Source organism: Benincasa hispida, chromosome 2, assembly GCF_009727055.1.
Source record: "Benincasa hispida cultivar B227 chromosome 2, ASM972705v1, whole genome shotgun sequence".
Lineage (NCBI taxonomy): Eukaryota > Viridiplantae > Streptophyta > Magnoliopsida > Cucurbitales > Cucurbitaceae > Benincasa > Benincasa hispida.
In genome coordinates this window covers 18,957,179-18,979,611 of record NC_052350.1, presented here as the reverse complement: position 1 = coordinate 18,979,611, position 22,433 = coordinate 18,957,179, and the positions used below count along the sequence as shown (strand labels likewise).

General features: G+C 32.1%; 2 protein-coding genes across 2 annotated transcripts; one reads left to right on the top strand and one right to left on the bottom strand.

The window, feature by feature from the left end:
* The first annotated feature begins 1,226 nt into the window (after window positions 1-1,226).
* On the top strand, window positions 1,227-5,807 carry LOC120071746 (bHLH transcription factor RHL1-like). Its single transcript, XM_039024123.1, has 6 exons — window positions 1,227-1,911; window positions 1,994-2,149; window positions 2,357-2,422; window positions 2,969-3,034; window positions 3,177-3,245; window positions 4,984-5,807. Exons 1-6 carry the CDS (start codon window positions 1,381-1,383, stop codon window positions 5,374-5,376), a joined length of 1,281 nt encoding a protein of 426 aa, XP_038880051.1. The 5' UTR covers window positions 1,227-1,380; the 3' UTR covers window positions 5,377-5,807.
* A 10,997-nt stretch (window positions 5,808-16,804) lies between these two features.
* On the bottom strand, window positions 16,805-17,651 carry LOC120070767. The gene is made up of 3 exons (XM_039022651.1): window positions 17,491-17,651; window positions 17,262-17,399; window positions 16,805-17,165 (listed from the first exon to the last, which is right to left on the bottom strand). Exons 1-3 carry the CDS (start codon window positions 17,572-17,574, stop codon window positions 17,043-17,045), a joined length of 345 nt encoding a protein of 114 aa, XP_038878579.1. The 5' UTR covers window positions 17,575-17,651; the 3' UTR covers window positions 16,805-17,042.
* Between the last annotated feature and the right edge of the window lie 4,782 nt (window positions 17,652-22,433).

The window sequence follows — 22,433 nt, the reverse complement described above, 5'->3', positions numbered from 1 at the left end:
CAATGATACATTAAATCACTCAACAAACAACAACATTTGGATTTGAGAAAATGTCTGAAATCTTGGTCTTTGGTCTCACATATCAAGGTTTTTTTTTTTTTTAATAAAAAAATTATTATTATTTATTTATTTACAGTCACTCTACCATAGCTCTAAACTTTGTTGTTATATTGTAATTTTGTTGTATATCGTTTATCATATATTGGTTATCAATGAACTAATGAAGTATCCCTTAAAATAATAAGAGTGACAGACATTTATACATTTGACTTGTAACTTAACACCTAAAAGATGTAAAAATCTTTCTCCAAAAAAGGTAACTATGTTTAATAGAATCGTGATTGTCTTTAAATTTAAGTAAGAAGTTGGTTTGTATTTCTAAGTTATTTTTAATAAAACCATCATCAAAGGAATAGTATAGGTTAAATTGTAAATTTGCTCTTTGTAATTTGAAAAAATTAGAATTTAGTTCTCATGTTACACGCTGCAAAATCATGATTTCATTTTATGTTTCTTGTATTTGAACATTATATTTACAACTACATTTTTTTTTTTTTGTAAGTTTAAGAATATTGACTTAATTTTTGAAAACATTGGTAGCAGGAGGATTGCAAAATATAGAAATTATTTACAAATTCAATAATAAAAATTTTATATGATAGAAACCTTATACCAATGAGTAATCATTTGATTTTTTAAAATTACGTCGCTTTTCTCTCCATTTCTTACAATGATTTGCATATTTTTAAAATAAAAAATTGAATTCTTCATTAAATTCCAAAACAAAAAATATGTTTTTAAAAACTATTTCTTTTAGACTGATCGATAATTATTTGGTTTTTGGTTTTCTTTTTCTATTTTTGAAAATTAAGTCTACAAACACTACTTCCATCTTTAAATTTCTTCTTTAAAAAAACCAAGCCAAAATTTAAAAACTAAAATAGTAGTTTTTAAAATTTTGTTTTTGTTTTTAAAATTTGACGAAAAATTTAACCATTATAGTAAAGAAAGACACAAATGATGGTAAGAAATAGGGAAGAAATTGATTTAATTTTAAAAATAGAAAATAAAAAACAAAATGATTACGAGATGATGCATTAATTTTCAAAGTTTGAATTGGTATATATATAAAATAAAATAAAATAAATAGAAAGAGAAATTAGGGCGAGAAAGCAAACGTGGTGTGACAGAGAGAAGCTCCACCTTTTGCTATTTAATAACCAAACACACAAAAAACAAACTCTTAAAACAAAAACCCATTCCCATATTACCAAATACCAAAATACAATATTACATTAAAATTCACTTTTCAATTCCAATTCCCAAATAATTCCATTCCCTCCGCCGCCTCCTCCCTTCACCTCCTTCCCGCCGGCGACTATGCAGCCCTGTAGCAGAGAAATGCAAACCCTCAACTCTCTCTTAAGCCACTCCCAAATCTCCCTCCAAGACCTCCACGCCGACCCCCACCACCACAACGCCCACCATTTGAATCCACCACCACCACAGATCCCACCGTCTCACCTCCATCATTTCGATCCCTCCGCCGCCGCCGCCTCCCACGACGACTTCCTCGAGCAAATGCTCAACACAATCCCTTCCTGTTCTTGGCCTGACCTCAACCCTTCTTCAAACCCTAAATCCCCTTGGGATCTTAACCCCATCAATAAACCTTCCAGAGATATCTCCGACGATCCTCACCAGAATCACATCACTGCCACTTCTCCCGCAGCCAAAGCCGCCGTTATGCTCCAACAACAGCTTCTCTTGTCCAGAGGAATCTCCGGTTCTGCCGGAAATGGCGTCGCGGACCATGGCCTCCCTCCTATGCCTCTCTCCCTTGGAAATGCCGACTTGGACCGCTCCCAAAACGACGTCGTCGATGGATCCTGCTTCCGTCCACCGAACTCGGTTGGTTCCGTTATGGATCTGTCAATTCCTCGCCGGTGGATTCCAATTTTAACTCTGTTTTTTGGGCTCTTTTTTTCCTCAGGGAGGTTCTCTTCAATCGCATAGTTTCGGAGCTCCGGGAAACGTTATGAATCAAACTCCGGGAGGTGGGTCTGCCGGAGTTTCTCAATCTCAGCCGAAACAGAAGGTCAGAGCTCGCAGAGGCCAAGCCACTGACCCCCACAGTATCGCCGAAAGGGTAAAACTAAAATTCTCCCATTATTATTCAAATCTTCAACTCTCTGTTTTATTAAACCCCATTAAATCATCTTCTTCATTGAATCATTCTCTGCATTTTCCATTCCATTTTCTCACGTTTTCTTAGGAACCAAACAGAAACAAAATTAGGGTCTTCATTTATTAATCGCAAGAAACCGATGATTATAAATTTGTGTCGTTTGTACAGCTTCGAAGAGAGAGAATTGCAGAGAGAATGAAAGCCCTGCAAGAACTCGTTCCCAATGCAAACAAGGTCAGTTTCTTCCTTCATCTTCTTCACAGAATCACATCTTCCATTTTCTTTTTTAAATTAATCTATTTATTCATCCCAATTTGTTTTTTTTTTTAAATAAAAATGGGAGTCCGGAGTGTAGCATCTCCCAGCCTCTCTCTGCAAGAGTGTAACCGCCGGTCAGTTTTGTACCTGCTTCGTAATAAAACCAAATGGTCAGGGGCAATATAGTCATTAGACTTCCGGTGAGAAACTAATCTCACGGAAATTCCGGGACACGTGTCGTTAGTATAACAAGACAGTTACTAACACAATCACGAACATGTAAATATCAGTAACTCATCTTTTTTTTCTTTTTTTTCTTTTTTTTTTTTTGAAAAAAAGGGTATATTATCGTACTTAGAAATAAGTAGAGAGCTGGAAAATGGAATATTTAGGTGGTATTAATTAGTAATATATGGGATGAGGGGATTAAATAGCAAAATTAATAAATTGAATTTAATAGAGAAATTATTGATTGAATCAAAATAAAAATGAAATGAATCTGAAAGGGCTTTGGAATTTCAGACAGATAAAGCTTCAATGCTTGATGAGATCATCGACTACGTTAAATTTCTCCAGCTCCAAGTCAAGGTATGACTCTAATCCTAACCACTTATATTATTTTTATTTTATTCTAATTATTAAATTTTATTTAAATAATTAAAAGAAAAAAGATTCCCTGGATGGGGTTATTAATTTTTTTTAATTTTTTTGGTTATTTTATTTGGTGTAGGTACTGAGCATGAGCAGGTTGGGGGGTGCAGCTGCTGTGGCTCCTCTCGTCGCTGACGTCTCCTCTGAGGTAAAAAAATTGTTCGCCATCTAGATTTTGTTTTATGTTCGGTTTCTAACTTATTCTAACTTTTGTGAATCAAATAGTGTAAATTCTAAAACAATATTTTTATATTTTTATTGTATCCAAAATTTAAATTTTAAAATTTAAAATGTACAATTATATTAAATAATGTTAAAAGCATTTAGAAATAGAGTAGATGTGATATTACAAATTCAAATTCAATTTTTTAAAAACTAAAATATCTATTAGTAATATAATATAAGGTTAAATTTCAAATTTGGTCCCTGGATAAAGTTAAAAATTAGTTCGTATGGTTTTAAAATTTAGATTTTAGTTCTTTTGATTTGATTGAACTTCACAGTCTTTATAGTTTGTTGAGTCTATTTACGAAGCTTTTAAAATTATAGAGACAAAAATTTTAATTTATCCTATAAATTATATATTATTACAAAATAATAATTTTACAATTTCTTTTAACATAAAACACATGTTCATAAATAAATTAATAAATTTTATTATCAACTAATTTTTAATGGGTAATTATAACTAGTTTGCAATTATTTAAATTAACATTCGATTTCTGAATTCTGCTATCAAACACATAGTTGAGAAAATGAAATACAACTCTGTTTTTATTTAATTTCTTGTTTTCAAATTTCTGTTTTCAGATCATCTATCAAACAAGTCCTAAACTACTTTTTTTTTTCTCTTTGAGTGGGTAAATATGAAAAGAAAGTTTTATAATTATTTAAATCATAACTATTTTATTTTTGTTTTTAGTTTTTAAAAATTAAGGCTATTTTCTCACTCTTTTTTACTATGATTTGCATCCTTTTAAAGGGTGAATTCTTAGTCGAATCTAAAAAATAAAAACAAGTTTTTAATTTCTTTTTAGTTTTTCAAATTTTAGAATTGGAAGGTGGAAACTGTGTTTATAGACTTAATTTTCAAGGGAAAGAAAACAAATGATCACAAAAAGGACCTAGTTTTTGTTTTTAGATTTTGAAAATTAAGTCTATAAATATTTATTCCACATCTAGATTATCAATCTACTTTTTATCACGTGTTTCAAAAAACTAGTCAAATTAAAAAAAATTTAAAAAACATGTTTTTCTCTTGAAATTAGAATTTAATCCTTATACTAATGATGGAGTATGAAATTAAAAAGAAATAAATTTAACTTTCAATGACGGAAAAAAAAACGAAAAGCAAATTTGGTGATGGTGATTTATAAATTTAATTTTGTAAGAGAATAAATCAATTTGAACTCTACACTTTCAATTTAACCAAAATTTCGCCTAATTTAGATAAGAATCAACTTTCTTATAAGTTTTGCACTATAAATATTGTTAAAAATTCTTCTTAAAAATAAATTTCTAGAGAAAACGAAACTACAATTTTTTTTAAAAAAAATATATATAATTTTCGGAAAGGTCATTTAACGAATAATAAAATTAAACTAATGGATTTTTAGATTGTTGTGTAAAATTAGTTTTTTTTTAAAAAGGAAAAAGGAATTTAGGGATTAAGTTTATAAGGTGGATGAGGCGGCCAAAAAAATTCCTTTAACAGAAGACGACAAAAGGAAAAGTGTAGCACGCGTGCGAAAACCTTTTATCAGCTTTTGGTTTGCCTGTCCTTTTCCTTCAAATAATATTTCATATGTAATTATTTGGTTATTGGTAAAAAAAAAAAATTTTAAAAAAAACAAAAACATAAAAACGTAAAAACGTTGTCGTTTCAGGGGGGCGGTGAGTGTATGCAAGGGAGTGGGGCCCAAACTAGCCGGAATTCAAACAATGGCAACGGCGGAAACCAAACGGCGTCGTCGAACGACAGCATGACGGTGACGGAGCAGCAAGTGGCGAAGCTGATGGAGAAAGATATGGGATCGGCGATGCAGTATTTGCAAGGGAAAGGGCTCTGTCTTATGCCGATCTCTCTGGCCACGGCTATATCAACGTCCACGTGTCACTCCAGGAACCCTTTGATCAACAGCGGCGGTAGTAGTCAGCTTCCGGTGATGGCATCGAACGGCGAAGGGCCATCGTCGCCGAGTATGTCGGTGCTGACTGTGCAGTCGACGAGTATGGGGAATGGCTCCGTTAAAGACGCCGCCTCCGTATCAAAGCCGTGAAGACGGCGGCGCGTGGTGGATTGACTTTTTGTTTAAAAAGAAAAGAAAAGAAAAAGGAGTCAACCATTGTAGAAGTCTACGAAACTAAGGCAGTCTTATAATACGGCGCCGTATTCTCGTGGACTTCTATTTGGCCTACAAACCCTAACCTAAAAGCAAAAACCCTAAAAAGGCAAAGGCACCTCCTTCTGACATCAAAAGCCTTTTTTCTTTTTTTCTTTTTTTCTTTTTTGCTTTTTATGGGTTTAATTATAGCAATTTTTGGTAATTGCTTAATTTTCTTAGCTTAACCAACCAACCCATATTTTCCTATTTTTACATTACAAATGTCCTTTTTTTTTTTTTTCCTTTTAATTTTAGTTCTCTTCTACTACTTGTACTTGACTCAATGGTTTGTGTTCTAATTCAGTAATTAATTACTAATTTAACTAGATAGAGTTGTTTACAAGGCATCATGTCTTCCTTTATTGGGTTTAAGTTTAATATCATAATTAAAGTTAAGGTTGGATGGGTTTAGACGTTATTCTTTTTTAGTAATAAAATCAAATCAGTTTTTTTGCTTTACTCATCATCATTATTATTATCCAAGAGTTTTAAGGAGGAATACAAGCATTCTTTTAAAATAATATTTTTATGAAGTCAAAATTTTATTGTGAATAAAAATGTCAATAATAATACTTGTAATAGTTGATTTTTTTCCATAGTTTTATGCTTTTTTCAATTTCTTTCTCTTTTCTTAGAGTTGAAATTTCATATGGCGGTTTGATTTCGAAAAGGATGATTTTCTTCTTTTAGGAAAATGTGTAATGATTATGTGTAAGTATATTTGCTTTAACAGCTCATTCCAAACTTTAAAATTGGGTAATTGTGAGAAGGAAAAAAAAAACATCTTCCACGGATAGCACCATTTTTTTCAATTATTTAAATACAATAAAATTGTGATTTTATGAGATTTAAACACTGTCACAATTAAAATTAGTGACAGTTATTTTTTATCATAGTATTCTCGATAGAGATTTTAGCGTCAAAGACAATTTTTGAAAAATATCATAATTGAAGGATTTTTCTATCTTTCATTATTTCATCGAATTTTTTTGATTTGTGATTTCTATTTATGAATTGTTCATTCTAATCACCATTCTCCATATAATTCTATATAGAAATTATTTTATTTAAAATTGAATTGTATTTTTTTATTTAAATAATATACATAAATTTGAAAATTTGAAAAGATAGTTATATTACTTACATTATAGAATATCAAATGAAAATAGTGATTAGTAATAATTAGAAGAAACGTCTAAAAAATAAAAAATATTTGAAAAGAAAAAAAAATTATTATTTTTATTTAAATAATACGATAATACGAAGGCTAGTAAAAATGCAGAAAAAAGGGAAATGGATTCAAGAAATTGGCCATTTTAAAAGAAGAAAACGGATAGTATATAAATGGGAATTGATTGAGTTAGAGTTTTAGAGACCAAATCTGAGGAAGGAAACAACCTTTTGGGGCCAGGTTACAAAGCAACAGTAGCAATGAGGTGACGTATTTTCAATTGCATAATGCATGGTGGCGCGATAGGGTTGGACGGTGGCGGTCGAAGGCAGAGCCGGTAACGTGGTAGCCAAAGAGGAGGATGCGCATGTGGAGGGTTAGGGGCCTAGGGCTTGAGGAGAAATAAGAGGAAAAAACATAAGGGAGGAAAATTTTGAGAATAAGGAAAAAAAAAAAATATCAACATTATGCCCGTTGGGTTTGAGGAGGTATAAACATTATGCCAGTTGAGCTATGTTCTTGTTGGATTTTTTTTAAGAGGTATTGTAATTAAAGTATTTTTTTTAAATTACCAACAAGAGCGTAGTTCAACTGCTATCAACCTCATTTTGAGATTTGATTCCCGATCCCACACTTTAATTACAATATCTTTAAAAAAATAACTGTCATAAATATCCAAAAATACGAAAAATAAGCATTTGACCATGAGGACCAAGATAAGACTTATGGTATATAAGTTCTTAACATTTTATTATTTTTATTTTCTCGGGGGTTTTGGATTTTTTTTATTTTTTTATTTTTTGAGATTTTTTTTTTCAAAAGGTAAATGTGAGATATTTTTCTTCAAAAATTAAAATAATAAATTTTAGTGTGAAAATTGATGACCAAAAAAATAGAAGGGAGTACACCATCCCTCCTTCCCCGAGAAAAATTGACCATAGAGAATGTAAGAACAATTGACTAAAACTTTCACTTCAAGAATAATTGACCAAAACTTTCACTTCTTTTTTCTCTATATTTTTATTCAATTCCGGTCGTCGTCCTAGCTAAGATTCTACTAAGATCTTTTTATGGTATTTCTGACAATTACCCCTTTAAAATCATATTTATTGTTAGTTTATAGTTGATTTTTTCCTCCAGAAAAAGAAACACTTTATTAGAGTTTAAGTAACCATATTGTTATGACAGAAAAGTGTAAACAGTAAACAATCAAAGTGTAAACAATAAATAATCAACATACAAATTTACTTGGTACATTGATAGTGTGTTAGTTACGTCCACGGATAGAGGGACAACAGTTTTATTAGAAAGAATAATTTAGATTACAGAACACGTGTGTTTCTAAAATTAGAGAGTTTATATAGCATACTTCTTTAAATTCTATGGTCAAAATTGTAAATAATGTATTTAGTCATTCGAGCGTCAGATACCATATTCAAGGTATTTCAACCACACGGTTTTTTTTAATATGGAAATTATTATTATGACCTAACCAATTTTAACTTTAAGATTTATTGAAATTACACGATGAACTAAATTTGAACGTTAAAAAATACAGTAACTAAAATAGAACATAAATCAGTGTAGCTTACTATTTTACGGTTTGTTAGCTAATAGAATTTGAAGTGGTAGGTAATCTTTCACTAACCATCATTTTTATAACATATGGTATCTAGTGTTTATGTTCCTTACTCTTCTTTTGCTAAATTTTTATATGCATTCTGATTCATTTGTTAATCATTTTTTTTAAAAAAAAACCTTCCCTTTTCTAAAAGATAAAGGTATTCATCCTTCTTCAAAAAAGGAATTTATCAATAGCTTTTTTATCCTTTTTTTAAATCTTTATATATATATATATATATATATATTAGCATAATTGAAAGAAAAAAAGTTTTCTTTTTATAGAATTCTTTTCTCTCATTATGAGTCGATAAACTTATACATTAAAAACAGAATGAAAGTATTATAAAATGAATGTTAATAATTGTAGAACATTCTTTAAAATGGATAAAAGGAAATTGTAGGTAGCTTTAGATAATAATGAAAAGGCACTTGATTTAAATGGTGGAGTAGTTAGCTCAATCCCTAACACATGGATTTTGATTTTATAATTTTCTTTATATAATAATATGACATGCTTCGAAACTAAATGCCGACCATATATTTTAGTTTCATACTATAATTTCTTGATAACCCCAAAGTCTATGCTAGCTTGAGATGATTAATTACAAATTTTAGGGTATATCATTTTATCAACAGAGTACATATATATATATATATCTGTCAAACAATATACTTGAGATTACACGAAATTTTAGTAAAAACTCGTGTTTGTTTAAGAATGCCTTGATCTGATGCTCCTAGTGACCAAGTTCGAAGATCTCACTGGCGCCGTATCTAAACTCCGTATCTAAACTCTCTAATTCTATTGGTGCTTTTAGTTGTAGTTTTTTTTTATATTTCTCTTCAATAATAAAAATCATTCTCTCCCTCTACTCATGGATGTAACTAATGTAATGTTAGTAAATTACGTATATTTTTGTGCCATTTTTATTGTTATTTGACATGAAAAACGAAAAATATCCAACCTCAAAAGAAGAAGTACATGTCAATTATTGTAGAGCTATCCTCATATTACATGTTTAAACACGAGAACTTATAAATATTCATTAAATTTGAATATGTTATGCAACATTAGCAAATTTTGTCTTATATGCAACAGAAAATTTTACGAACTCTAAGATGCTTTCTTATTTCACAGTTGACCTAAAAAAATTGCATTTACTTACCTTATAGACAATCAATCACATCTTTTCCATCATAGCTTTAAATTTTATCCACGCGTTTTCTTTCAATTTTATGAAGAATAAATTTTAAAAAAGGAGGAAAAAATAAAGTTTGTTGTTTTCATTAGACTAAAAAGTAGTAACTACACGACGATCGTAATGTGAAAACTCAGATTGAAAATTAGTATCTCATTATTACAAGCACACACAAAGTTTAATCTAATTCAAATATGTTATAATGTCATTCCCTTTAATGTCAACATGAATCATGAACTCTATAAGATAGATTGAAAAAAAGGGGTTATTTTATTTTATTTTAAACCATAAAAATACAAACTTTAGAGTTAGAAAAGCATATAGTTGCGTTTAGGGCAAACTAAAGTAGAAAAAAAAAAGATAGGAAATTGAAATGGAGTAGTTTGCTGTCGGACTCTTTCTAGAAAAATAAATTTTTTAAAAAAAGAATTGAATAGAATATCCTATGTTTATCTCAACAAAGTATGAAGTGAAGAAAAAGCCAATAGGAAATTAGGGTTGGGTGAATAATTTTAAAAAAATAATATCTTCAATTTTGACTTTGAATTTTACTTTGTTTTTAAATTTGTAATTCTTTGTTTTGTTTTGTTTTTAATGTGTTGTCGTATTTATTAAACAATCTTGATAAGGAGTGGGAAGCGACTAATGGGCCCACGACGACCGACATGTAGTCCACTACTCTTAAAGTCCAATACGGAAGAAATTTTATCAATGGTGGGGTTGATTTTTTGGACCAATTTTCATCATTTGACTCATTATTTCGACTATTTTTTTAGTATTATTTCTATCATTATTTCGACTATTTTTTTTAGTATTATTTCTATGCTAATGATTTTAAATGATAAAATTATTTAAAATATTTTTAAATATAACAAAATGTATATCTACCACTTATAGATAATGAGACATTGATATATACTTATCAGTATCATTGATAGATGTTTATAAGTGATATATCATCTATCACCAATAGATGGTGACATTATGCTATATTTGTAAATAAGTTAGTTCATTTTACTATATTTAAAAACAACTTTATTTCCACATGATTAATAAAAAAATTAAAAAAGAAAAAAGAAAAAAGAAAAAGAAAGTCTCCATAGAAATCCAGTTCAATTCAATCCAAAATTATCAAAGGTTATATTTAATATAGGTTAAATTACAAATTTAATTTAAATTTGTGTTTATTTGATCTTGAGCTTTAAAAATATCTTATAGATCTCTTGTCAAAACAAGCATAGTTTCAATAGCATATGAGCGTGTTTGCGACGACAAGATTTGTCGTTCAAATTCTGCTACTCCTTTTATACTTTAAAAAGATAAATAAATCTCATAACTTCTAGTTTTGTGTCTAATATCTCTAACATATTCGAAATTGTTAATAATTAATTGATTTGATTTATATAAAATTGAATTTTATGTTTAGTGTGACTCAATGTTGAATGAAAAATTTTGGATCAATCACAAGTTACCACGTCATTTACTAAATTAATGACAAAATTCTAAATCATTAAATTTGGCCCCAAATTAGGAGTCGACATATGTTCCAAATTGAAGTTGAAACAAATTTCGATGACGCCACGTCGTTTTATCATGACCGTTGAATCAGATAAGATTAATTTAACCCGATTTGATATTATTCTTTGTGTCAAAGTCCAACTAAACCCAAAAATAGATTAAATTTGACCCAAATGTCAAATCAAGTCTAAATCCAATTAATTGGGCCCAAAGGCCAGGTCCATGGACCAACCAAGCCTAAACCCATGAGGCCCATTAGAGAGCTCTATAAATAGAAGAGCTTTTCTCATTCCAAGGGTTAGCAATTCTATACGAGCTTATAGGGAATTCTCTACAATCATAAGACTCCTTGACCCCTGAAGCTGACCACTCCTAAAGCTGACCACGCTTGAAGACTAAAGTCCTTGACTCCTAAAGCTGACCACACCTGAAGACTGAAGTCCTTCGAAGATACAAGCATTCTGAAGACTGAAGTCCTTCGAAGATACAAGCAAATTGAAGTCCTTTGGAGATGCAAGTATTCTGAAGACTGAAGTCATTTGAAGATCCAAGCATTCTAACCACACTTGAAGACTGAAATCCTTTGGAGATACAAGCATTCTTCGAGAGAATCAGATGATCAAGTACTAGAGATAGAGATCGAACTACATCGCATCAAATCAACATCAACATCAACACCAACTTAAATTCAACTCCACGAAACAAATTTCTCCGGAAGTCTCGTGCGAACACTAATCCTCCAAAAAGATCAACAAACCCGAAGGCCGATCATCCAAGAAGATCAACAGGCCTAAAGGTCGATCGTCCAAGAAAATCAACAAGCCCAAAGGCCGATCATCCAAGAAGATCAACAAGCTCAAAGGTTGATCGTCCAAGAAGATCAACAAGTCCAAAGACCGATCATCCCAGAAGAAGCCCAAAAGTCGATCGTCCAAAAAGATCAATAAGCCCGATCGTTCAAGAAGATCAACCAGCTTAAAGATTATAATTTCTTTTGAAAGCATCAAAATACTCTCACTTTCCACAAAATTAATACAAATACAAATTTCAAGTTCTACGAAATAAATTTCTATTGAAATCTCGTGCAAACACTCAACTCTCCATCTAGTTCGTTCATGAATTTTACAAAATGTTGGATAAATCAAAGATTTATTAGACAATCTTTGACATAAAATTGAAAAATCATGGACCTATTAGACACTAAGTGAAAGTTTATGACCTACTAGATATATTTAAGTTTAGAAGTTTATTGGATACAAAGTTTAAAATCCCTGATTGAATATAAAGTTCGGGACCCATTAGACTCACTTTAAAGTGCATGAACCAAATAAACACATCGTTGAATGTTCATAGACTAAAGTTGTAATCCAAGTTGATAAATATTTTGTTAAATAATTAAAAAGAAAACAACCCTGAACAATGAGGTAGATCTCAATTATACTCCTCAACTTTGAAAAGTTTTTTTTAACTCTTGAAGTTTGAAATTTGTTTCAAAACAATCCTTGAGGCTTTTGTCAATAAAACCACGAATGAAAAAGTGTATCAATTTATGTGTTGATCATGTGAGCATATCCAAACACATACGATGAGTAGATTCAGAAGTTCAAGGTGGGCAAAAATAATAAATGAAAGAACAAAATATTCGAGGTGCAGATTGGGAGAAGACAACATATTTGGTCCACATATGCTATGTTTTTTTTTCTTGCTTACCATGTATGCATTTGGATTGCTTACATAAACAAACAGAATTGTTTTGCCTTAGAACTTAAAGTGCAAAAGCCTATAAGGATTGTTTTGAAACAACATAATTCCAACTCAAACTTTTTTTAAATTTTTTTTTAAAAAAAAATACTCAAAGTAATTTCTTTGAAATCCTATTTCTAGAATTTTTAATCCTCTGCCAGTTATGACAGTCGATAATGGAGTTTCATCTCTTCAATAGGTAAATTTCAGAAATGACATCAAGTTCAACTAAAGATTTTAGCTGTCTAAGAAATCAATGATCCGATATGAGATTACCGATCATAATTTGCTTTCATTGCACCTGGATTCCGAGAAAATTTTCTATACTAAGAATATATTTCATACACAATACACCCTTCATTTATTATGTACCATGTCAGCATACTTTTAAAAATAAACTAATGTCCCTAACAGATATACAAACATATTTATGGGGAGAACAAAGAGAGTTAGAATACACAAAAAAGATTTTCCCACTCACCTTAAATGTTATTATCCAAAACTTAATTCATCCTTGTATCCTATATGAGTATGACAATGTCAACAACCCAATGTCTGTGTGCATGTATATCTTTACAAGAAAAAGAGAGACAAAAAGGAAGACAACCCAAAGGCCTTTCAAGATAAAAGAACCAACACAAAAAGGCCTTTCAAGTTCTAATTTCTAATAATCATAGTAAGGCTGTAGGTACACCAAAATTCTTTGTGATGAGAAAACCACCAAAAAGTCATTTGTTGAATATTATATAAAAAAGAATCTTCCCAACATGAACTTCAGAACTCAATAGCACATTTGCACACGGCCTATAGAACAGATCTTGTTCAAGGTCGTTCTTCCAAACTTAAAACTATTCTAAGGGGACTCTTTCCAAGTTGTCCAAATCATTGCGAAAGCACCACATGATATTTGCCTAGCCCCAAAAACTTGTCCCCAACAAAGCTTCCAGCAACCAGTTCTCAACCATTTTCGGAAGCCAGATTGAAAGACCAAACCTTAGCCACAAACGGACAAAGAAGCAGCAAAGTAAGATCAATCCTTGTATCTCTATCTTGAGAATGTCAATCAATATAATGGATCCATTTATTAATCAACTTGATGGATCTCCTCAAGATTAATAGGTTAAAAATCTGATCAGAGCATTGATTGTTAGTCAGATGAATCTCAAAATTGTCTCAATAGTATAGTAATCATGGAATTTTTCAAGGGCATTGAGTTTGACTAGTCTATTAAATGATCTCAATCATATCATGTTATCAGAGTACATCTCATCATTTCCTTTAAGGCCTTTCCAAAGAAAAGAATTCTAATCCTAAACGCATTCAATCATTAAGAGTTATCCTAATTTAGTCCCAAGACATCCAATCAGTATTGAGAAGCCTCATCCGATGCTGTCTTCTTCACAAGGTAACTGAAGAACGGATATAAACTTCCAGTACTTACAGCCTCATATTTTTGGTATGACATGCAGTTTCATCGATAGAATGAAATTTCCAGGGAAAAAATAACATTTTTGTTTGGAACAGAACCGAGCTTTAATGGAGAGGTAAGAAAGGATAAACAAGTGCATACGAAAACAAAAGAAAAGGTCCCGGCACAAAAAAAAAAAAAAAAAAAAAAAAGCTTCGACCTTAGCTGCAGAAAAGGACTCCAATCTAAAAGAACTAACAGCAGTTATATGTTTGCTAATATTAAAATTTTTTAATAGGAACTAGGAAATTAGAACTTCCTTAGTTGATTATGTTTTATCTTATCCTATATGTTGTTATATTTTAGAGTTCGTCTATCATCATTTTTATGATTTTGTTTTAGTCTGACCTGTGTGGAAGGATCAGTGTCCATCTCAAGTAAGTCGCTTGTCTAATTTCTGCTAGGGAAATCCTTTAGTAAATGAAGGATACCTACAGAATCTTGTCCTCTTTATCGATGCCTCCCAGGATCAATTCACGTTATTAAAATAAAATAAAACAGAAAACCTTTAGAAAGCCTCCATGAGGCTGGCGCCCGGGTGCTAGAGGCACAAAAGAAAGTATGTGCCCCTTAAGGGCTTCTTTATATATATTATTACTACTTAAGACCCTGCTTTCGCTGGCTATTTCTCTACCATTCTAATTCTTCTCCCCCAACCATTCTATCAAATATAGAAAGTTCGAACCTTGCTTACATTTATGTTTCATATGTTATATCTTTTTCTTTATTTAATTCCAGGATATATATATATATTTATATAGAGCACCTCCCGTAAAAAGAAAAAAATCCAGACTTTTTAGACTACTGTGATTTAGTACGCCTCAAGCTTTAAAAAAAACACTAACAAAGAGAATGATCAAGGATTTGAGAATTTTTAGTAGGCACTGCAGATTGATTTATGGCTGAAAAGGCTAGTAAAGTCGCACATATCAAATGCCAAGCATGAGCATCTACAAGCAAAACTAGCTAATGTGTCCGTACAGGTGGATGAACCACACTCAGGCTTCCAAGTCTATGAGATATCACTTAATTGAGATTTTTTTTCTTTTGATAAGAAACGGAGAAACCTTATATTAAATAAGAGAAACAGAACTACAGCTAAAACGTGTTAGGAAAGAGGGATCCTAAGCCTAAAAATAGAAGGATAAGAAAAGGAAGGACCTCCAATCTTAAAAAAAATAAGAGCACGTTGTGTATTACAAAAAAGAACTATGCAGAGCACTCCAAGAGGCAGTTAACGGTATATTTTCAATAAAAACATTGAAGGTACAGGTCTTATCTGAGAACAATCTTCTATTTCTTTCCTTCCACATCGCCCAGAGAAAAGGTCGGCAAGCATTACTCCACAAGAATCCAGCCTTCTCCTTGAGCCACCAATCAGACAACCATTCAAAAAGATTATCTTCCACTTTATTCAGAGGGCACCAAACAAAGTAAAACGGCTGATAATGTAAGTCACACAATGAAGGAAAAGGTGATTGCTGGATTCTTCAGTCTTGTAACAATAAAGGCAGATGTTTGGAGAGAAAGCCAAGTCTGGATTCCTTCTTTGAATTTTATCCATAGTGTTTTCCACGGGCAAAGAGACTCAAAAAGTATATTTCCTAAAGGCTAATATAATCGAGTTGAATATATATTCCTAAAAGCTAAAACTTATGCAATCAGCCAATATTCCCCATGCACTTCACACTTCTTCCTATTCAAATTGTGATTGGGAGGTCATTTCTATACAGCCAAATGAAGCAATTACCGTATCATGAGCCAAGCAAACACATGCATTATCAACTAACCTTCCCACATTAGAGAAGTTATGCAGTCGAGAATACAATATGGAAGACAAATGAAGTAGTGTAGTATTTCTACACACTAACAAAGCATCCAAATAAATGTGAACAATGTTTTAAAAGGCTAAAGGCTAACCTTGAGGCTTTTCCTCTTGAAGAGGTAGGACGTAAGCCTCGAGGTGGTATGAGGCGTAAGCAAATTAAAAACATTTTACTAGTCCTAAATTGGTATAACCAAGTACGGCTAAACACAATAGTCATATAAAAGTTTAAAATAATAATAATAAAAAAAAAATCACCCTCACAATTTTCACTTAATCAAAAATTCTAAAAGGATATCTTTATCATCACTACTACTACTATTATCATTAATGAGATTGATTTATACTATAATTTTTTGCCCTTAATGTTCTTAAAGTCACAACCATAAAAGTAATCCTAGTACAAATTGTCACAATAATTCAAAACTCAATATTTTTTAAGAACTAGAAAAATCTCTATTATTTTTCTAATCATTAGACGGGGCATAGAAATTATAAGCCTCTATGCATTTTCAAAAAGGTGTAAGCCTCTTCTATGAGAGGCATAAGCCTCTTATTGGTCAAGGAAGGCATAAGTCTCAAGGCTAAAACTTAGAGCCTTACCTCGAGGCAAACCTCAAGGAGTTAGCCTCAATAACTTTTTAAAACAATGAGTGTAAATCAACTACCAAGACCATGACTAACAAGTAAGGGGCAGTGAGACTAGTAATTTTCAATTAGATAACAAATTTACAAGTTTTTAGGGCCTTGTATATTTAGTTCATACGTCATGATCGTGTAAGAAGTTAAAACTACCATAACTTAAAATTATATGTATGAAAAGGGAAGGAATAAGGTTTTGTAAGTTGGTAAGAAGATTGACATTATTACTAAATCTATTTCCACAGTCATCTCTATACAGAGTAAAAGAAAAAGAGGCAATAGAACAGAAAAGAAAAGGAAAAAAAAAAACAAAATAACGATAGTGATAGGACTCTGACCGCCCAAAGCTGTTCCGGGGGGCCTGTGTTTAGTTTAATTAGTGGGCTTAAAAGTGTAAGGCTGCGGAAGTATCAAGGGACCTCTCCTCGAATCTTTGTCATCTAGAAGTCTTTGAACCCTACTGTTCTGACAAAACTTCCTATCAAAATGCTTCACCTACCAAATCATAAACATCATGGATCAAAACCTAATAGACCATAGAGTCTAAGAATGAAAATTTGGAATCCCCAGTGATTGGGAATCGACATTTACCCAAGAAGCTCTGCAAAGTTTGACAAAATAGGCTCTCAAAGCTTTACACTCGGCAGGGTAGATAAGGCCAACAGAAGCAATTTCAGTGGGCTTTTTGTCAGATTCCTTCTCCACACAAGCGTAAAAAGCATCGCGAGCCTTGTTCAGATGCATCAAATTGGCATATTAACACTCAAAACATTCTTATCTAACAGAAAATGGTAGAGAATAAGTGATATCGAGAGAGAACCTTGTAGCAAGCTTGTCTTGATTCCGCTAGAACGTCGCTATGAACTTCATCTAAGCCTCCTGATGCATCAGCTTCGACAGCCATAGTTTCTACAGAAACGAAGCTGCTATGGTTGCTTGGTCTCCTTCATAGTCGGTTGGGGTTTTTCGTCGTCCCAACCAATTTCGCTCCGTAGTTTTGGGCTTCAGATTTGGGCCCAACCTCATTGGACTCCATGGATCTTATTACTGAAATCATTTGGGGGAAACGGAGGAAATTACTATAGGACCGAATTTCTCTAATTTAAATATATATAAAAAAAATCGAATATAGGAAAAATAATATAATATGAGATTTCAAGATTCAAATCAAAATATGAAGATAAACTATGAACCAAAATTTCTTCATCAATATTCACATAGAAAAATGAAAACCATTCACGTTGTATATCTGAAACAAATTGAAATAGTCAAAATTGTGTATTTTATGAATTAACTACACCATAACTAATAAAACTGATGAATTAAGTACAGGGCAATTAAAAGAACTGTTAAGGGAATTGATAAAAACAATTTATAAAATCGTATAAATACAAAAATTCTTATAAATAGAAAAATCCAAAAAATATTTACACTTTATAGCGAGAAGTTACAAGTGTGTTTGTACTTTTGGAATTCTTTGCTATAAAGTTTAAATATTTTTAAATATTTTTTTATATTTAAAAAATTCCTTAAAAATATTTAGAATTTGTGTATCGATATATTCATGTTTAAAAGAAAATTATAAGAAATATATTGATAAAAGAAATTTTAGAATAGTATCATTTAGTGAGATTAAAAGAATAGATAATTTAAATGTAAAAAGTCAAATTTAAAAAAAAAAAAGATATAATTATGAGATTTTAAAATTTAAATCAAAATTTGAAAATAGAAAATTATTTAGATATGAATTTGAATTTGGAGGATTTTCAAAATACGAATGAAAATTTATATCCTTATCCGCATGGTAAGAGAAAATCCATTCATGCTTAATATCTAAAACCAAATCAAAATAGCCAAAATGGTGTATTTGATGAATTAATTACACTATAATTAACGGAATTTTTGGATTAGTTATAGTGTAAATAAAGAAACTGCCAAGGACATTTTCAAATTAAAACAATATAGAATCAGGTGCGTCCTATGCATTTGGTTATAATTATAAAAATTTCTACATTTTGCTATATTTGAAAGTGTAATTAGTGTTATAGAAGCCAATTTCCAAAAAATATAGCATTTAAAAGTGGGCTACACTTTTCAAGATCTAGAGGGGAAAAAAGTTGAAGACAACTTAGAGAACGGTTGGTTGGAGGATTTTCTAGATGAGGATCGACACAAACATCCATTTGTTTCACGATTTTTAACACATTCCTAGGCATTTTCATTTTCCATCCAAAACCGATAGATTCTAACTTTTTCCACTCTTCTTTGAATTTTCATTTTATATATAACTTTAGTTAATTGATTGACATTAATTCAACAAAATCAATATAATTACTTATTTAATAAACAAACAATAATTTATTAAAATGTTTACTTGATTTTTTTTATAAATTAAAATTTATTATATGAATGCATTATTTACCTAAATTATTAATTAATTAGTTAATAATATCTAAAATATATTTAATTAGTATCCTTAGGATCAAGTAGAATTAGTTAGCACAGTAATTCATTTTTCAATATAATAATTTATTATTTTTAATTTTTCTTATAATCAACTAATTATTTATTGAGATTAATTTGATTTGATGATTCATATTTTAACATGATAATTATTTATAATCAGTTAATCATTTATTATGATTAATTTTTATTATTTTTTTCATCAATAACCTATTATATTTATATTTTTTTAGAATTCTTAATTGACACATCATATTTTTATCTCACATTTTTTTCACTTTTTTTTATAATATATTTTCTCATATTATTTGATTAAAATTACTAAGGTTAAACTTAATTAATTAAAAATGATAAAGTATTAGATTATAATTAACATGACATTCATCAAATATATTACTTCGTTAATTTTAATTATAAATTACTCAATTTTCAAATATTTATAATTAAAATTATTGTAGAATTTATTAACTTTTATCAATATATTGAATTATATTTATTGTTTAATTAATTAATCTATTAAAATTATATAAGATTGTCAGACTTAATTTCATAAATTAAATACAAATATAACTCTTGTTCATAAAATTCATTTTTCACGCACAACCAAACAATTATTTTGATTCCACATCCTTTATTTCAACATTACTTCAAATCAAACCATCCTTAAATTTATAGTAGGGTGATGGGTGTAACGGTCATGCTTGTCCAGGGCCTGTTGCCCATGGCCGCATGCCCAATCCAACCCCCTTCTAGCTTACTTTCATATCCTGTATTGTATTAGTTTAGTTAGCTTGCTTTCTTTAAATTTTCATTGTAAGTACCACTCGCCCTTTTGCATATGCAAGGTGGCGGCTAAATGGAATTCATGTGGAATGGGGGCACTTGGAATTGGGCCTATCTTGCATCGAAAGAATTTAGAAAGGCGAACGGAGCATCTAGGATGATAATAGGTCTCATGTATGGTTCTAGGTTATGATCGCTTTGTGTGCTAATCGAGATCATAAAAGTATTCGAGTGGATGCTTCTGTTCCAAAACGGACACTAATGGTGATAGAATCTGGGGCTACCACAATAAAATATGCAGCGCTGATTTACGGAAAGCTCGAAACCGCCTTTGAAACTTGAATTACGGAAAAGAAGAATGCAGGGGAGATGAGTTGTAAAAAGCTGTGAGATTCCGCAGCCTTATCTACTCAAGTATTTTAGGGAGATGAGTATATAAGCCAATTACGGGGAATGGCGAAGAGAACTTCGCAGGTAGAAAGTTTAGGATTGGGGAAAGTGCTTCGTTGACTTCGTAGTTGTCGAAATGGATGATTCGACGTGGTACCTAGGATGATTTCAGAGAAATGAACATTATTCGTGCATATAGAAACGATAAGCTACCCATAACATGGCCCCTTCCGGGCCAAATGACTTGGTCATATATTACCTTCAGTATGAGCTGTGATCTAACTCCGACCAGTAGTCAATGAGCCGAGGTATCAAAGAAGCAGCCAAATGGGGTGAGATGAGTCTATCGCTCCAAATTGAAGAGGAGCCTGGCCTACGACTGAATCACACGTTCAATTCGGCCATTACTCCCGACTAGATTGTAGTTGAGTCCACTGAAGATTGGAGAAAGTCCGTCACAAGCTACGTTACTATTGGTCTTTGGAATGGTTATTCTCGGGTCTAACGTTCATGCCCGAAAGCCTTTGTTGCCACAAGTCTTCATCTCATGGTCCATACGAAAGGGGGATGACCATATAGAATTTTTGGGAAGGTTGTTTTGCTTGAGCTGAAGGGCAAGCGACCTGCAAGCACGATGAGTGCATGAGTGCGGACTGGGGCCGCCGCCAGAAAATTGGCTGAGCTTAGGCTCGGAAAAACAGTTAGAGCGAGTTGTAGACAGGCAGGGGATTTAATTAGACCGAGGTATGCGAGGCTTCTCTTGGTGGAACGCTCCAACCAAGTACTTACGTTTGCCAAGGAAATGTACGAATGGCGTATGGGGTAAGTTTCGGATCTCCGGTGTCGCAATACCGACTAATCGGGCCTTGAATAAGCCACATTGATAGTAATTCCCTACATACTTAGTCACGCAAAAACAATAATCCCTTCCATAAATCATCACTCTATGCTGACTTATTTGATACAACCTCTCAAGTGCTAAAGTATTCTCGCAAAGCTTTTTGAGACCTAACGTTTCCTAGAATAATTATGCATAGGTTTCGATTGCTGAAAGGGAAGAGAACCTTAAAGAACGACCATTCAGTGTCACGAGATATGGCAAGCCTTCGAATTCCTCGTCGATGCCTTGGGGCCGTACTCCACATGCTTCCAGCAACGGTTCTGTACCTAATGAACAAAGTGTTTCCATAACACGAATACCTCGACAATTTCGTCACGTAGTGCTACCTTGATGACATTCGTTTGGTCTACTGTAGGAGTGCCCCTGTTCGCTGGAGGACCAATCGATTCTCATCGACCTCCAACTCACGTTTTGATATAAGCTCTGAGGAGAAATCAGATTGTATGTTAAAGGAGAGGAAGTGCTCACTATTGCTCTCAACTTGTAGCGATAATATTTTTTCCATCGGTCTACGGTGAATTGTAGTGTGGTACGGTATTCGGTTAATGGAAGAGGGCAAGGTGGTACACTGCAATGACAATTCAGAGACTTGGAGGGTAACATCATCCGTGACCTTATCAGTATTTAGGTAAGCTCCAGAATCCTTTACCATCAGAGAACATAAACCAACTACTTAATTAAGGATCGTTGTAGAGCGAATTACGGAAAAGAAACAGGATCGTTCCAAAGGTATATTATACCAGAAACTGATTGAAAGAATGGATAAAGTCCTAAGTGGGAGGGGGGGACAATCAACTAGGAAAATAGTCAAGAATTCTTGTTTGCCGCCTGTGATTGAGGGCTTTGTAATAGAAAGTTGCATTGAAATTCGAGAGAGGTCCTTCACAATCAGTGATTGCACAGATTAAATTCTACGGATGAGTGAACATCAGCATTTGAAAGTAAAAGAATGATGCTCTCTGAACCTTTCCGTTGGGGCGGGTTACCCTCAAGACGCGACACGCCATCGCGTATGAGAGTAGAACTTAATATGCCTGAACCGGAAGCCGTATGACGCTTCCACGAGAAGAGATGTTAGCAGTAGTTCACTGCTTGAGGGCCTGGAACAGTATCTCTTGGGCAAGTTCGGCAGGTAAGACCGACAAACAACGTCATTTGTCACTTTTCAAACCACAACCTGTAGTTGTCGTCGTAAAGCAGGCACGGTGCAAGGAAATGTCTAGCGG